Source organism: Argiope bruennichi, chromosome 11, assembly GCF_947563725.1.
Source record: "Argiope bruennichi chromosome 11, qqArgBrue1.1, whole genome shotgun sequence".
Classification (NCBI taxonomy): domain Eukaryota; kingdom Metazoa; phylum Arthropoda; class Arachnida; order Araneae; family Araneidae; genus Argiope; species Argiope bruennichi.
Genome location: NC_079161.1, coordinates 54,608,242 through 54,627,639, shown reverse-complemented (window position 1 = coordinate 54,627,639; position 19,398 = coordinate 54,608,242). Strand labels below are relative to the sequence as shown.

Below are 19,398 nucleotides of genomic sequence, written 5' to 3'. Positions count from 1 at the left end.
TTGCGTTGCTAGTACACGTCACAAATGTCAACAGAAAAAAAAAGAATCGGTATATTTATATTATATTTGTTACTGCAACATCCTAATATATTTTATTATCTTTCGAAAACTTTACTAAAAACTCCAAGATAAATGCTCTTATATTTAATATTTTTCGGAAGATATTAATCCATACTTTAATTTTTGAGAAACGATAAAAATTATTTTCTTTAAGTCTTCAATAAAATTTATCTTTTATTTTTTTCAAAATAATTTATAATTTTATATTTTATTATTTCGAATGCTCGAAATAAAACTCTTTTAAGTTTTTAAATATCTCCTGAAGATATTTATTCCATAAAGAAACAGAATTTCGTCTGCGAATCATTCGTTCTTCAACTTAGTTCTGCCAAAAGATTTTTTAAAAAGAAGACAAAAATTGTTATTTTATCTCATGTGTCATTCGATGCGTATCGGAATAAAGAAGCCCTAGAATAAAAATTACCTGTTTCTGACGTTGCTAATCCCAGCTTCCTGACAGGAAAGTTTAAATCTTGATTTTTACCGAAAGCGTCTAAAATGATCGATAATCTTTTACTTAGGACTTAGATAAGATAACTAGATTTGCTGGTATATCATGCCAAAATATGTTGCGCTTTTTCTAAAATATTCTGTACTTACAGCCAATGAAAATTTTAAACTAAATCTATGATAATATTTTCATAAAAGAATTATTCTTTATCATAAAGAAATTTTATTAACTTTGCATTGCTCACTGTTTTAGTAGGGCAATAAGCCTAACAATCTTTCATAGCTCAAACTTTATTTAAATATTCAATTAATTAAAAATGAACTGTAATTCTGGCATTTTTACGCATTTATTTCGAAAAAACTTTTCACATCTTAAAAACCCAAAATTTGTTTTTTCCAATTCATTCCACTACATTTCGCATTAAATTTTTAAAATTTGATAGATAATTGTATAAATGCAGACGATATTAAAATAAGATTTATAGATAAAACTTTGAATTACTCTTTTTTATTATTATTAATTTTTTTTTAACATTTTTGTTCGAATTTTAAAATTTTTTGGCAACATTCTTTATTGGTTCTGAAAGAATTCTAAAGTTTATTTAATTAAATAAAAAATATTGTCATTAAAAAAATCTTCTGTCATTTTTACTTCGTCTTCTAGCAATAAATAAGTAATATGATTAAAAAGAGTGTACAATTTTGGTTCGTGAGAAACTTGCAATGGCTAATTAATGTTGCGTAAAAAGAAACATAAAGTTATCGCCCAGATTCAAATGAAGGCAAGGACAGTGAAGCGTCTGTGTCCAGATTAAACAAGGATCTGAAGACGGCAGCTTCTTCATACTTTGAGGTATCGTGTCAAAACATCGCGAGCAAATGAATCGGAAATTATTAATTAACAAACTACTTAATTCATTGTCTTAAAAATGTCCATTAAAATCTTTCTTGTATTTTAGCATTTGGAAACAAAATAGAAATACTTATAAAACAAATATCAATAAAAAATTATTATCACTGGTTTTTAAAAATCGTCTGATATTCTTATTGATGTAATTCATTTTAATTCATTAACATTTCAGGCGATAGAAAGAATTTGCATATTATAATATTTTATAAAAAATAGTTTTTGCTTTAAAAGCGTTAGACATGAAAGTATTCCTGAGCAAACCGGGTATATCAGGTAGCATTTAATAAATGAATACGTTATATTTTTAAAAAAAATGTTACTGAATATAATAAGATTTTATTTAGATTTCGAATTATAAATTTTATATGCTAAATCTTTTTAACTTAAAAATATTTTTTTTAATTTGAAAAGCACTTATATCTGGGCACATTTAAATTCTAGTGAGTGTAAATATTCAATGCATTTTTTTTCTCTTTTGTTTCTTTTGCATTAAGAAGCTTTCAAAAGCCGATTTGATAGATGCTATTTTTAACCGTTACTATAAATATTTTCTATGTTATAATAAATTCAAATTTTGGTCACAAATGGTGAAGTATATGAAAATTTTTAATTGTGGTTAAATAGCTAATTTAATTACCGAAAAGCTTGAAAATAATTTCTTCCCGAATACATCCGCTCATAAAGAATAAAAGTATGGAAATTTATTTTAGTCTTTACTTCTATCTAGAATGAGTTGGATTACAACAAAGATAAAACATTCAAATTTTGTATTAAATAGGCCAAAAAAAATTTATTAAATTTTATATATATATTCGCGTTTTTCTTTCCATGAACTTTAGAAAAGGCAACTTATTTAAATAAAATATGGGAAAAGAGATAATTATTATTAACTTATAAATTATAATATGAATTTTTGAAATAAACATACGATGATTATTAAGTTTCGTATTTTTTTTAAAATTTCGATCTGAAATAAACAATATCAATTTTTACTGACCGAAATAACCAAAATAAATGGATATGGAATCAGGAGATGTATGCAAATTCAATGAAAAGAAGTGAAGCAAAGTCAAATTTTTATTCTGTACAAAATAAATTTCTCAAACAATAAAAATCAATTTTCCAATACTAACACAGATACTGTGCGTACATATATAAATCGTTTTAAAGGGCCTTGATCGTTTTGTGAATAATTTCAATGCACTGCGTCATTTCTTTGTCGCTGATCGTCAAAGGAGGTGCAAATCGAATTTTATCTCCATGGGTTGGCTTTGCCAATAGTCCATTGTCTTTTAATTTGAGGCAAATATCCCAGGCATCCAATTCTGGAAAAAAAATTAAAAAATAGTTATTTCTATTTTTCAGGCATGAATAAAAAGTATATTATAAATATTCGAAATTTACAATCTCTTTAACTCTCCTTTTAGATATGAGATAAATATTTCCTCTAGTTGCTTTTTATTAACGATATTGTGTTCCCAAAGATTGAAATGCGGTTTAATTCTTTAACTATTATAGATAAGAGAAAATGTAAATTGCAAAGTAGTTCAAACAAGGTAGGAAATAAAACCATGTTAATAAAAAAAATTCTCCGTTAATTTTTCAAAATTTACACTTTTTAAATTTTTATGTGACCTCTCTAGACAAATTTTGCCAATTACAAAGCATTTCTTTTTTATGTAACATCATTACAAAAAAAAATGCATATTCTTATCTTTAAAATAGAATGAGTTATACTTAATCGAAAATTGAACGCACTACATAGGGACCATATACCAAAATAGAAATAAAATTTGTTATTTATAAACATATAAAATGTATAATAATATTTACATTAAAACCCTTTTTGCTTGTTTAGGACAAGCACCTTCATGTATTCTTAAGGAAACTTTTTTTATGTTAAGATTGGAATTTTTATTCGTAAAAATTAAAATACCAAACAAATATATACAAGTAATTTATTGTCCAATTTATCATAATTTTTCCAAACAACAATCTAATAACTTAATTCGCAGACGATTTATTATTTTTTTCAATTAACAATAATTTAGCCGTTTCAAATATTTATATTAAAATATTTTTTTTAAAAATTACGTAGTGAAATGCAGACGATTTTCTTCTTGCACGAGTTTTTTCTAAAATACATTTTACAAAATGTCAATCGATCTGCATGCATGATTATCATTCTTTATCTTTAATGGGTAAAGAATTTAACCCCGTTTCCATGTTTTTGGGACAACTTATATAAATGAATTAAATAGATCTTACACTTGGTGTTCACTTTAATCACGAACAAGTGATTAATTTATGAAAAGTTAGTGGTTGGCATATATCCCTAATTGGTAAAATGCTTTCAATGATTAAAAGAATCATGTCTTATGTTTAATCAACAATATATTAGTGAAAAAAATTGCGAAATCTATATTTTATACAAATCATTCCTTAAGAAATCATATTTAGTAAAATATTATTGATAAACTAATATTTTAAATAAAAAAATTGTTCCTCTCTTCTGTAAACAAAACGGATCGATTTATAAAATGTTGGCTATCATCATTTTTATGCTAATTAATGGTCACTTTGCATAAGGACTGTTCTTTGATTGATAGATTTAGAGGTAGCCATTGATATGATTTAAAATCGACTATGATGATGATATTCAAATATTGGTGACTAGATTAGATTTAGTCATAGATTGTTCGTAATTAATGATTTATTAACTGTTAAAGATAGGCATATAGTTCAAATTAGAAAATATTTTAAATAATTTAAAGGAAAATATTTTACATTGTTTGAGTCAATAAATACTTTTTTTAAAAAAATTACGAATTATACATTTTTATATTCCACCGTGCAATCCTATTTAGTAAAATAAATATTCTTTCAGAATAGTATTTTAAGCATAAATAGTAATAGTATAACCCACTCTTCTCCAAGCAAATTGATCAAATTATAAAATTGTAAACTGAATAATTTTACATCATTCTAAAGTCAATACAAGAAAAAAAAATGTGCTTTGATTGGTGAAATAGTAAAACTACCATTGAAATGGTCTAAAACCGTGATGCTTAAAATTTAAAATTAGTTTTAGTAGAAAAAGACTGGAACTTCTTTTGTTTAAAAAGCTGATGTGTCAAGAATATTTTATTAAATATGATATTTAAAAATTCATATTGCCTTATAAAATGGAAGTTTATAAACATTTATATTTCGTTATTTTTCAGCAGCGCCTTTACTGGCGCAAACGATTTAAAATTTGATAAACACAATTATTAAAAACAATAACAACTATTGCTGTACAATGTACTTAAATATATTGATAAAAATTTAGCTCCATGATCAATGATCTATTCCGTATAGAATTTCATATAAATTTTAATCAAACATGTCGCAATTTATAGGCAACATATGAATCAATAAAAATTTTCATATTAAAACGCAATTATTCTTCAAAATATGGAATTCGAAATTTTCAAGGATTATAGTACTCTTGTATGTCCAATATACAAGAACTAGACGAGTGTTCTCACTGAACATTTTCTCAAATACTGTTTTACAAGAGAATGCCTTGCACAGCATTGACTTACGTTAGCTGCGAAATATTAACCTTTGGCGTGAATTTAGCATTTTTACTGAATCTATCTTGCTATTTTTGGCAAGTTATTTGGCGATTAAGCCCTGGCATGCGATTAATAACATCCAAAAATCGAATATGTATTTTAGATGCGTTTTTTTTTTTTTTCAATGGATTGAAACAAAAATTCGTTAAAAAGCTACAGTTGTAGTCACAAAATTCTATACCAAATTTAATATATTTAATTCACTGCGTCATTTTCATTTTATAGTTAAAATGTTAACTTATACTCGAACAACCAGACAGACTTCCTCTAAAAGGATTTTACTCAAAATTTGATAGACACCTACAAATTTGGTGTATAGACCGTACACCAAATTTCAACTGTCTAACTCAAAGCGTTTTTGAGTTATGGACATTTCCAACAATATGTTTTTTGAAATGAGAGAAGTCCAAAACATGGAGATTCGTCAAATCTCAAGTTCGAATTTTTTTTAACGATTACTATACTTTTTCTATACTTCGTATAAGAGAAAGAAAAATGTCAGCCAAAATAACTTTCAAAGAGTGAATAACAGTTTCTAAACTAACCTTCATTCACTACGATGGCATTCAACAATCCCTTTCCTCTGACAAGTAAAACTTTGTCCGAAGGCAATCTTTCGAGTTCTTGGCGAAGGAATTTTCCCTGCTGTTCTGCGTTGTCTGCTAATCTCTCTTCTTCCAGGACCTGGTGAAAAGTAAAAAAAATTCAAATGCACACTGGAAATAATATATCTTATTAAGTTTTATTGATCATGTACTTTTAGAACATAATTTACAGAACCTGTAGTTGAAACGTCCATTAATTCTTGCTAAATCTTTATTTTTTATAATAATTTTCATTTGACTACTTGGTTAAATATTCAGAGATATATTAAGTTTTAATGCAGTTTGATGAAGATTCTTAATTCCATCGACAGAGTTTGTAAAATATGTTTTCATGTAATTTTAGATAATGTTTGAATCCGTTAATTGTTTACCGGGTAAATGCATGCCATGCCGAAGAAGCATGTATTAGAAGGATATGGTTTATATTTTATCCTTTGACTATGCTTTTTTAGCATCGTTACTCAAAAACCTGTATACCGATAATCGGCTTAGCTAGAAATTGACTCTTGTGGTCAATTCTCGCTCCCAACTCTCAATCGGTTTAAATGTTAGTGTTTCCTTGACTTTCCTTCATCAAGGTACAGATGCGAGCTAATTTTCCACCAGAAGGACAACCTTACCCCATTGTTGAAAAATGGAATGTACAAAATTATATTGATGTTCAAGTATTTAAAAAATTACGTGTATATAAATTAATGGAATGAAGCATAAAAAAAACTTTTATTAATCACAATTAGGCTCTTTTGATCATATGCAACATTTTAAATGTACTAATTGTGACTAATTGCTCTTATCTACTATTCCAGCAAAAACTGTAGTGACTATCATTATCCATTATGCCAACTGGCCGGTCTTAGCATTTCTTCCTTAGCCCGCATATAAATTGGTTTCACTTTCTTTTCCTAGTTTTAGCTGCAGATGACACCAAACTGTAAGAGTTCCTACATGTCTATTCTGTATTTATAATAATTTCAATCTCTACTAATAATAAAGATGAATGTGCGTCTATGTTTCTTTATGGGTCTTGGTGCTCTATAGGCCAGACCGTTTCATATACAGCGACTAAATTTGGCACATATATACTTTGGAAGGTAGAAATATACAACCCGGAGCGAATTTTAAAAAATTGCAATTGATTAAATTTAAGTAGAATTTTAACTTATTTCCGAGATAACTTCCAAAAATATTATTGCACTAAAACAATTTTTGCATCGTATCAAATTTTCTTTAAAAAATATATTTTTAATGACGCCAATTTAAAAAGCAAGCCAATTTGTTTCTGATTTTTGGCAATTTTTAAAATTTGTTTTCTGTTTTCCAACAATATATATCATTGTTGACTTGAAATTAAAATTGTTTTCATAGTTTTATCAAATATTTTGTCATGAGATTTTCTGCCATCCTTTGAAATCTAAGGAAGAAAGAGCTTGTTTAATATCTGTGTGATTTACAAAATGAATAAAAGGTGAATTTGCAATACTCGAAAGTTTGAAAATAAATGAACCAGATAATTACGCTTTTAAAAGCGCATTGATGGCATGGGATTGGTCTCCATTAGGAAAATTCATGCACATTATGTACAAAATGTAGATATGTAAAGATATTAAATAGCATGGTTTTAATGTCTGATAACTTGATGAAATCATAAACGAGAATTCACGTCTAACCGATTTAACTGAAATATAATCAATATTCTCAGCGAATCAACTGGTCCATAAAAGTGACTAGCTTACAACTATTTTTTTAAATTTAATAAAAAAATATAAAATAAATTCTCAAGGGCTTGTGTTTTGAATTTAAAGTGATGTAAAAATGGTTTTTGCGCAATAACAAGCTCTAAAATTATTGAGGGAAAACGCTAACATTTTGATTATTTTTTAATGAAAAGCCAAATTTAAAATTTGAAAAATCTTTTCTTAATAATCATCTAAAAAGAAATGACGTGTCCAATATGATAGTTTTATAATCAATTGCTGACTTTGCAGAATGTTTTGAACGATTTTTTTTTCCATCAAGCACATTTGCAGTTTACAGAGAATCTACGAACTTATAAACATTAACATGTTAATTTACCTCTAACGCTGCTATTGCAACTTTACAGGCCAAGGGATTTCCACCGTAGGTCGAACCATGTTCCCCAGGTTTAATCACCAGCATCACGGGATCATTGGCCAAAACAGCTGAAACCTGAAATATAAAAAGGAATGAAAAGTATGAAATTAAAAAAAAGGAATTAAGTATACCATATTTGAATTGAATCTTATAAGAATAGTGAAGTTATAAGGAAAATTATTGCTTATACAAATTTTCGTTGTGATGAAAGGATTCTGCTGGAGAGTTTCTGTCTAAAAGAGATGCAAATTTAGGCTAGTTTCCCCAGAAAGTCCATCAGGAAGGTAACCTCCCTTCTCATACATTGGAATTATATCAGACATTTGTCACAGATTCACTTGATGTCTATAATTGCTTTAATGAACAGAAGATGCCTTCCATTTCTAAGTCGGATTGCCAAATATGCAAAGTTTGCCACGATCGCCCCTCCCCCAATCTAAAGCGTTTTTCTCACTTTAAAGTTCTATCCTTGAAATCGTTTTACCTTAAGTTTTGTCCTTGTTGTAATTTCAGAATAATCTTTTAACCTCCGAACGCCTTTCATTAAACACTAGAGAAACTAAGTTCCGTTTTGAATTTTTACTGCGGAAACGTTACGTTTGTAATTTCACGCATGCATGACCACATTGCTGATTCATTCATAAATAATTTGTCATATTTTAGATCGTTGAGTATTGCGTCGCCTGCAAGTTGAGAGTTTTTTTTTTTTTTTTTTAAATTGAATATCCTGCCACATGCGAGTTACGTTTAGCCATCCACTTTCATAATCCTAAGAACACTAAACTAGTTGAAATTCACACACGGATTTAAGAAGTTTACGCTATGAGTGATTCGATGGTAAGGAGGTGGATGCGAAATTTCAATTCAATCAAGAACGTGAAATTGTGCATATTAAGGAACAAAATGGATGGCGATCTCTGACTGTTTATGATTTGAGTGCAAAAGTTGAATAGAAGGTTAATAAAGGGAACCGAAGATTTCCCGTTACGACACTGTTACGGGATTTTCGCTAACTTAATCATTCACTTTTCCATCTTCGCATCCGGCATCTTTCTACAACAAGGACATAGTCATGTCACTGACTCTCCGACCCGCCCCAAGGCACACGGATAAATAATACTGAATGACCGGACTGCCGCAACAGCAACACTAGCGGGAACTGTGGTTGAGTCCTAAGGGCCATCACCGGCCACGGTACAACCCTTCCCGAAGTAAGTACGTCGCGTCATCGATGGGAGGAGCCAGATCCCGCACCTTTTTGTATACCCTCCAGGGTGGCGTGATCCAACCACCATACCGGAAGCATATCATCCTCTTTTCGAGGTACCCCCCTTGGGGGTTACAACAAGGGCATACAAAAGCTCGTGCCCCACTATGATAAATGCTTCAAGAATAGTGGCAACTATGTAAAAAATTACCTAAGCATTGTATTTCTGTATGCAATTAAAATTTTTTTTAATTACTTAAAGGAACAGATTCTGGATATTCCCCGTAATATTTTTCGCTTGACGAAATGATTTTCCTTTGACATTATAATATTTTAGCAAAATATGACTTAATTCGTACTTAATAGTGCAGTAAAGGGCAATAAATTAAGATTAAAAGGTCTGCCTTTCCACTGATTCCATTCAAAGGTTTATACAAATCTGTAGTTTTGATGATAAGAGCACAAACTAATTTTTTTTAATCTTAAGACATTACGTTTTTCAGTCATTGCCTTCACATGTTATAATTCTAAAAAAAATTTATATTGTTACATTTCTTCTACTTAACTATTTGTGTGTTTGAATTATCACACATGTTCATGTGGGTATTGAAGGATGGACAAATGCACATACGATAAAGAATTTTGTTCAAAATTTGAAAGAAATCTGCAAATTTGATGAAAAGTTTACAGGCCTGTAATTAATTGAGTTTTTGAATTATATTATTCACAAACAAATACAGGCATAATATCAAAAACGTAATTTACTCAAGGAAATATCAAATGTAGAGTTTTATATAGATCTCGACGACGAATTTTTTTTACAATTAAAATACTTTCACATTGCATTCTATTTAAATAAAAAAAATGGAAATATGTCACTTTGGGAGAAATTTAGTTTAAAAACAGACTGCAAAAAGCTAATTATTTAAGCTAATTGAAATCTTCACTTACTGGATATACTCCACCAGATAAAGCTTTGCCTAATAACAACATATCTGGTTTGACATTTTCATGGTCAACACACAGCCACCTAGAGGGGAAGTAGAAATATAAGATAAGACATAATATTTTGCAGTTGTTTTGAAACAAATTTAGAAATGCGCTCAAAAATTTTATATTTTTAGCACATTCTTATACAAAAATCAAGAAAAAAAATGAAAATAATAATTTTTTGATAACCTAATCTAAATCAGAATATATATATATATGTAAATACAATTTTATATAAAGCATGTCCACTCTAATCATATGCCAGAGCTCCTAACGATTAAAAATAGCTTATATATTTACCTTGGAAAACTGCTTTAAGTGAAGGAAACAATTATTTTTAAAACGCTTGAATCAATACATACACTGCTTTAAAAAAAATAATAATCTGTTCATCTTAGAAGGCCGAAGATCAATCAATGGCCGATTCTAGGAAACAGGGCTTGTGAATTGGAATGAGACATTCGTTGAAATTGTCTCGATTCCTTTTAAAATAAGGATTCACAGCTCGTTCAATTTTAGTCGAAGGGCCATCGTATCTTACAGCTAGCGACGCTGTTGTTGATATTCTTCGATGCAGTTCATATCACATAAAGAAGCCATCTCTCTTCCAATGCTGTGACCCTTTGGACTGAGACGATATATCTAACTGCAGTATATCATTCCAAGGCTAAATTTTTTAATGTCAGTCCTGCGAACAACCAATCACTTTACTTTTCTGTCAACAATCCATTCACAAGTGACAAATATCTCCTAACTCAGAAAAGAATAGTTACCTATCTGATCCATACGTTTCAAAGCATTTCTCTCTTCACCTGTTGATTGTGGTTTACTGTACTCTGATTGCCATTTCTTCCTAATCAAAGGTCCAACTTCTCTTTCAAAGAGCTTTACTTAGAATTCTTCTATTCAACCCAGTAGATCCTTTGTTTTTTATTTATTTATTGCACTCATTTTTTCCCCATTTAACTCTGTTAAATACTGAAGATTGTAACTAGTAGCAACTACATCTGTTATTTATTAAATGTGTATAAGTATTGTAATTACATTTCAAATGACCATTCAGTTAAAATTATTACTTCCACATATCGAGGCCGGGATAGCCTGGTTGGCAGGGCGTTGCACTCGCATCCATTAGGTTGTGAGTTCGAACCCCGTCGGCCGAAGACTCTCCGTGTGTGTGGTGGCTGACGCACGTATAAATCTGTCGTGGTCACTAAGTACTCCATGTCGAGAGTACTACCACTGGGGGTACAGGTTCAGAGGTGATCGTTCTCTGATTCAGATTTAAGTTGCGATCTATGGATTAGTGATTGAAATGCATGAATGAAGTCCGCTCCGTAAAAAGGGTTGTAACGCGTGAGTAGCTAAGTCGTTCTCTGGCTCTAGTTGGCGTTACTTAAAAAAACAAGAGACTCCGCATATCTGACTATTTTTTCCAAGGCTATTGATTTATATCGATTCATGTTATCGGATGCATAGGATGTTAGTTATCGAATGTGCACAAGTATTGAATTCAGATTTGAATTTATCATTCGACAATGAATCACGTTCACGCAGTTGCCTAGAGGAGCTGAGATGGGAGAGGAGGCTCTGACAGGCTGATTAATATAATGTTATAAGAGTAGATATCAAATACTTAAATTTATAAAGAACATAAATTAATTGGATAATCTTAACACTTTGCCAAGGATAAATGGTCAGATTTCTATCTGTTTCATTACGACCACAGAGTTTTTACAGACACTCTATCTCAACTAATAATAAAGAAGAATATGTGTGTGTATTGGCGCCCAACAGGCCAAACCGCTTGATCTTGAACAACCAAATTGGCGCAAGTATGTTTTGAATCTGTAACAAAGTACTTCCGCTTCCAATTGCTTTTGAAAGCGAAATTAAAAATTAAGCCATATTTTGGCGTTTTTTTGCGCTACTTCTCAAAAATATTTTTTATACAGATCTGATTTTTACACTATTTCCATATTTAAAAGTCATCTTTTTAAATAATGCCATTTTAATACTGCAAAATTTCCTAAATTTTGGTAATTTCTTAAAATTACTTTTTGTATCATTTTCTACAGTAATTTTCATTATTGCAATGAATTTCAAACCGATTTCATTATTTCATAAAGTATTTATATGTATGATTTTCTTCCAATGTATAAATCTAAGGAAGAAAAATTCTAACTACGAAGCTGATGCGAGGAATCAGGAATGAAATTACATAACTGGAAAAAAGATTTGAAATTTGTAATGTAATACGCAGAAACTAAAGATCTTAACGGTACTATGCTGTCTTGGTATTCGATTTCATTAAAAAAACTCGTGTGCACAATAAACAACAAAGGTGTTAGGCTATTCAAATAACACGGCTTTAATATTTGTCACAATTTGAAGTTGAAAAGAACATAAACATCAAGAAATGTATAAGATTTAATTAAATTTAAATATAACTACTATTCATAACGAAAAGCTGGTTGTCAAAGGTGGCTGGTAAATAAGTTTATAAAAGCATATACTTTCTCATAAGGTAACTAAAATAAATTAACATAAAATAAATCTTAACTTAAGAATATATTGAAATATGATACTAAATTATTTAGTTGATTAAAAGTGAAGCTTCAATGTGAATTGCCTAGAAACTCAAAAAATGCCTAAATCAAATACTACTCAGGATCTTAATAAAGACTTATTTTGATAATTCATCCTATATTGCGAGTCTTCTTCTAACAGCTGATTTTTTATTAGGTTTTGTCTTCGCAGAATTCAAATACACAATTAACCAGTTCGAAAAAGTTATGAAACCACTAATTTATGAATAAATTATCATATTATACATACTTTCCTGTACGGCACAATCCAGTTTGAATTTCATCAGCGATCCAAAGTACGTTGTATTTCGTACACAACTCCCGCACTCGAGACAAATATCCATGGTCAGGTACAACAACACCGGCTTCTCCTTGAATTGGTTCAACCATGAAGGCACAAACATTGTTGTCTGCTAGTCTCTCCTATATAATAAACCAATGATTGTGTCACAATGATTGATAGGCTATTTATCCCCTTCACCACTAAACCGGCCCAACTCGGCCGTACAAGCTGTATACTAATGGGTCGTTTTTGGATCGGTTTCTTTTCCAAACGAGGAATTCAGAATGTAAAGCGAAGACATCCTCAGCGATAACTTGTTTTATATCTTGCACCCCTTGTTTGAAACAGAAATTAGTATAAAACATTCACAGCCAAGATAAATATGAATTAGTATTTATCCCTCCGAATACTAAACCAGCCCAACCTGGCAGTGCAAATTGTGTGCTAACAGACCGGTTTTGGATCGGTTTCTTTTCCAAACGAGGAATTCAGGATGTAAAGCGAGGACATATTTAGCGATAATTTGCTTTACATCTTGCACCCCTCGTTTGAAATAGAACTTTTTGTATATCAATGGGCCGTTTTTGAACGGTTTGTTTTCCAAACGAGAAATTCATGATGCATCCTCAACGATAACTTGCACCCCTCGTTTGAAAAAGAAATCGGTCCAAAAACAACTCATTAGTACAAAGCATTCATAGCCTGGTTAATAAAGAATTAATAGTTACATAAATATATAATATGAAAAAGCCTCAGCAGGCAGTTGATAAAATATACAGTATGATTCAAAAGTCAAGTAAAAAATATTAATTATTCGAAAATTATGAATAAAATAGGATACGATTTTCAAAATGTGATTTTCATTGAAATCCATAGAGACATTGTATTTTTTTTTTTTTCTTTCAGGGTGCCAAAACTAACAGTGGAAAATAGTTAATTTCTAAATAGTTAATGATATATATATATATATATATATATATATATATATATATATATATATATATATATATATATATATATATATATATATATATATATATATATATATATATATATATATATATATATATATATATATATATATATATATATATATATATATATATATATATATATATATATATATATATATATATTTCCGTTTGAGTAAATAAAGGTACTGTTGAAGAAACTACGAAATCCTTTCACTCTGATTTGAACACTCTCCATACAGCTGGCGTGTTTCGCTTTCACACTTATTATACAAATATGCTATGAATATGATAGCATATATTAAGATAAAATACGCTTCTGCTTCTGTCACTGTCTGAATACCTAAAATACTGTATAGATCTGCAGGCGAATCATCCAATAGGCAAAATAGGTATCTGCCTAGGATCTTCAAGACTGGGATTTTTAAGTTATTTTCAAGGTAATTTAAATTTATGCCTTCAATAGCTTTATAAAATTCATGTATTCAAAATTATTCAAATTAAAACCAAAGCTCGTTTAAATTTTTAAAAATTATTCCGATGATTTTTTTTTCTTGTTTAAGAATCAGTATCAAATTAGTTGAATTTCACACAGATTTCACATTACCCACATTTTTAGCAACACATTATAGCGCATAAAGACCTTAGCAATTTTTTAATTAAAATTTGAAATACACTAAAAAAAGATAATACACGGTAATTTTATATCAGTTTAATTAAAATTATTTTTAAAATTTTATTTTTTCATATGTTTTTCTAAAATTCGAACATTTTAAAAATTTTATAGTTAAGTTTCAAAGCAGTGTAATAAATACAGAATCCTACCTCCAAAGCATTTAAATCATTGTAAGGCACCAACTCAAAATTAGGCATACGGGGTCCAAATCCTTCATAACTGCTGGGGTCAGTTGAACTCGAAACGGCTGCTAAGGTACGCCCCCAGAAATTTCCTTCGGCGAATATTATCTTTGCTTGGTCCTTTGGAATGCCTTTTACATCGTAACCCCACCTTCTGGCTAGTTTACACGCTGTTTCACCAGCTTCAACACCTACAAAGAAAAAAAAATGAGATTGTATAAAAATTACTTCAACATTTGTGTTTATCTCTCTCTATATATAATAAACTAACATACGTGGCATAGAAATCGGTCTTATTACTTATTTTCGAATGATGATAGTCAAATATAAAAACAATTCATTGTATGAATTTTTCATCTTCTTCGTCGAACGCTTTTACAGCTGCATTTAATTCTTTGCTTAGCTAATTGACAGAGCTATAAAATATCATTAGAAATGTTCGGAAAAAAGTTCGCCATGTCACCGAAACCTTCATATAGTCAGAGAAAACGAATGTAAACGAAATCTAGATTCCAGCATGAAGCAGAAAGTTTTATTCAGCGCGAATTGGGACTTAACCGTCTCTAGACAAAAAAATTCTTATGGCATGCATCGTTAAAACATGAAATCCGTTATTTCATACTGTATGATAAATTGTTTCATAAAATAACTAAACCTTATATGAAATAATTAAACACTTTAACAATAGCATATGCACATTTTAATTTGACCGGGAATTAATTTGTTGTTGAATAATACGTCGAGTGCAAAATTTGAAAATATTTACAAATTTCATGTCAATCGTATCAACATATCATCCCTATCAATTCAGATTGTTCAACAACATTGTTACGATATATATATACCATATTATACGGCAATCAAAATATCATGTAAAACATCTTGTGCAAATAGAGCAATACAAATATTATTGAAAACAGTCCTAGATTTCTGATATTCGAATGTTCACTAAAAGCAAGCAGAATATAGATTTTTTTTGTAAAGAGAAAAGTTATTCTTAAAGAATGCATTCACAAAAATTAGTCAATATATTATGTCTCAGTATTTCTTAATTATTTTTTGAAAAAATGATTACTTCAATGGAAATTCACAACTAGATATTCCAAACATATCAGAGTTATCAAATTCTCAAATTCAATAATCGCGAATAAAACATAAGAGCGCCATCTATTAAATTCATTAGAAACTAACTTTCAAGATTTAAATAATTTTTCCACAAATTCAGGCGCGAAAAATAATAAACCAATAGCTTTATCGCAAATTTTAGTAATTTAAATCAATTTTAAAAAATAAATTTTATAAAAGAAGTATGCCAGTACAGACTATCAAATTATCATTTACATAATCAAAAGTAAATCAATTAAAAATTATTAAATAAGTTAATAAAAAATCAGTATCTGTATGCAACTAAAACATCAAATTTTTTGGTTCTACTTCCCATTAATTGAAAATAACTAGGCTTTTATTAATTAAAATTTATTTTTTGCATTTATTCTTTTTTTTAAATATTTTTTCTTCGTTCTTTCTTTTGGTTTATTTCTTTTTTTAGAAAATTTGTGATCATGAAAAATGTAAACGTTAAGGAATCTAATAAAAAAAAATATTCTCAATTCTTTTCACATTTATAATAGTTTTTTTTTTTTAATTTGGGATGGTGTAACTTCTTGATAGAAATTAGCTAAGAAAATATTTTTCAGAATTTTAATTAGCTTTTTAATTAAAAATGAATTAAAAATTTTAATGTTTTTTCTTCCATAACTTCGGATTATATAATAACACAAAAATTATTTTTACATCACTTTCAAATTTTAAAAATAAAATTTTTTAGGGGGAAAAAATCTGTTTCCATAGGATTTTTCACTGAATATTTAACAAATTAAAAAAAAATTATGATTTGCAACAACATTTTGTAAACGAAATCGATATAATATCATATCTTTGTAGTGACTATTTGCTAGATTTTGTTATTCATATAACTCATGTCGCATTTGAAGAAAAAAAATTGTTTAATAACTATCACACCAAACGATTTATTTATGTTTCAGCATTTTAACATATTATTTGTCGCATTAATTTCCTTTTTCCTAAGATGTTTTATTTTGTTAATATGTTTTGGCAATTTAATTATTCCTGTGGTTTTAAAGATTACAAAAATATTAATTAATTAAATTTTTAAAAAATGTTTGCTTAGTAAGTAAATATTTCGTTCACTCACAGCTTGATGTCATGCATTTAGATTTGCAATCGCATCACTAAATGAAGTTTTTTTTTTAATTTCATTTTCTATTTTATTCATTTATTTTTTAAATTTTATTTTTGCAGTGGAATGATTTCTCGTACCAGCTACAAATTAATTTTTTTATAATGTGATAACGCTTTGCTTTGCTTTTTAATTACAAATTCTTATCTTCATTATTATTTCGCATTTATTATAATCAGAGGCAATTTCAAACCCACCGTTCTAAACAAATGTGGCAGTGCTTCTAAACTTAATTAACCTCTGAATGCCTCTGTCTGAATAAAGATGCCTGCCAAATAAATATCAGAGAAAAGAAAGACATCTATTTGCTGATCAGCGTTTTGCCGGATTAACAAGTTGGTTGTCAAAGTATTTCGAATTCCAATATATTCTATATGAGGTGAATCTGCACATATTACTTGTGACTTGATAAATGTCATAGAACCAAAACCGTAACTGCACAAAATAAAACAACGAAAATGAAGTAAAAACTATTATTGATTTTGTACGTTTATTTTTTCTTGTTGATGATAAACTATAATTGACAAGTATATTTCACTAATTGAAAACAAAAACCATGTTTAAATAAAGATACAATGAATTTAGAATATTTGCTGCAATCAATGCTATTAAAATTACAATTTTATATAGATAATTTTCATGAATCCAATTCCAATTTTAGAATTTCCAAATTTGGCACCAAGTCAAATCAGCGAAAAAGAAACATTTTTCAGGTGGATTGGGCCTTTTCTGTTGAGAATCAACGAAGAAAATGTTTGATTAAAATCAGTAAAACAGTTTCTGAAAATCAATGAAAAACGTATTTTGAACGTTCTTGTTTTAAAATAGAGAGAAGTGTTCCCAAAAACTTTAAAAAAAATAATACAATTAAAATGTCAGATGCAGCAATTTAATATTAAAAATTTTCGAAAAAAAGAGGTAATTTTTAAAAATTTCTATCTCACTTGTTTCCATCTCTTTCACTTTTAAAATTAAAAAGGTGCACAACAAATTTCTTTAGAACAACAATTGTTTGATCTCTTCGATATTGCCCTATACTTTTCCTCTATAATCTTTATTATGGGCAAATGCCAAAAATTATAAACAAATTATTAAGTAAAAATAAAATGCAAATTAAGTAACACATAATATTAAATTAAAAAAATTCCCAACATTAAATTTTAAAATTTAATTTTCGTATTGCATTGAATTGCTTACAATTTCTTATGTGCCAAATTTCATGATGCAGTATATTTCAATGCATATCATAAAAATACAAAACACAATTTTTTTAAGTATAAAATTAATTAAAGCCCTCTTAATACTATATTATATATATACTTTTAGTTCCTACTTACCGGTGTTCATAGGAAGGACTTTATCATATCCGAATTTTTTGGTTACATATTCTTCGTACTCCCCTAGAATCGAGGCGTGGAATGCCCTGGAGGTCAGAGTAATAAGATCAGCTTGCTCGCGTAAAGCTTGGATAATTTTCGGGTGACAGTGACCTTGATTCACAGCACTGTAAGCACTCAAAAAATCAAAATACTTTTTTCCGTCAACGTCCCACACATGCACACCTAAAAAGAGATTTAAGAAATAAATTATACTTGAATGGCGAGGTGTTTTTTTTTATTTCAACAGCAATGAACAAAATGAAGATTAATGACAGTTATTTCATGCGAATGGGATTTTATAGAAACTAGAATATGTGCTTGTCTAGACGGGCTGTTATGCAGTTAACAATATCCTGAATATAAGTGCCAAAGATTAACTTTGAAAATTGAAGTAGAAAATCTCATGCACACTGACGGAGAATACTTTTAGCAAATTTCAGATGTAAAAATTATAAGTCTTATTTCCTGGCAGAGGAATCTTTCTTTCGATAACGTTCAAGGACACCCGAATCAAAATTAATTATTAAAATAATGTTTCACTAATAAAAAAAATTGCAATACAAAATAAAAAATTAAAAAATACTAAAAAAATCTTTTTAACAATAACCTTCAATTCGGTCTTTAAAGGTAAAATTACAGACCCTAGCTCATTGACCTTTCCTACTTATTCATGTTTAGATTTATTCGCACATCAATAAATAAGTCGATTAACCCTATGTGTACATTTGATGTATCAGAACGTTCCGTATTCGTTTAAATTTATGTTTCCTTTCCTTTTCTTCCCTTTTTTTTTTTTTTTTTTTTTTTTTGTAATTATAATTAGCTTAAGTTATCTCAATATCATGCAGCAGTAAATATTCTGAATAATAATAAATAAAGGAATTCTTATATAAAAGCTACTGCTTTCACATGTTCAAAAAATTTAATGCACTTAAAATACGAAGTCGTTTCAAATAAATGTGTAGTCAAAAGGTTAAAACATTTTTTAAAAAATTCTTCAGTTGCTAGACGCCAATAATCAGAAGTTGGGATTTCATATCCGATAATTAAGCAGACCAAATTAGCAGGGATATTTTAAACTCTCTTCCACGGTTACAGATGACGG

At 28.9% G+C, this 19,398-nt stretch overlaps 1 protein-coding gene across 1 annotated transcript in view; it reads right to left on the bottom strand.

The window, feature by feature from the left end:
• Positions 1-2,479: 2,479 nt before the first annotated feature.
• Positions 2,480-19,398, bottom strand: part of LOC129956487 (ornithine aminotransferase, mitochondrial-like) — a 66,939-nt gene continuing 50,020 nt past the window's right edge. Inside the window, exons 3-9 of the mRNA XM_056068406.1 lie at positions 18,252-18,476; positions 14,622-14,845; positions 12,793-12,965; positions 9,916-9,994; positions 7,719-7,832; positions 5,586-5,724; positions 2,480-2,745 (exon numbers count right to left, since the gene is read on the bottom strand). Of these exons, the coding sequence (XP_055924381.1) occupies positions 2,585-2,745; positions 5,586-5,724; positions 7,719-7,832; positions 9,916-9,994; positions 12,793-12,965; positions 14,622-14,845; positions 18,252-18,476 (1,115 nt within the window). The 3' untranslated portion in view covers positions 2,480-2,584. The remainder of the gene's footprint in view (positions 2,746-5,585; positions 5,725-7,718; positions 7,833-9,915; positions 9,995-12,792; positions 12,966-14,621; positions 14,846-18,251; positions 18,477-19,398) is intronic.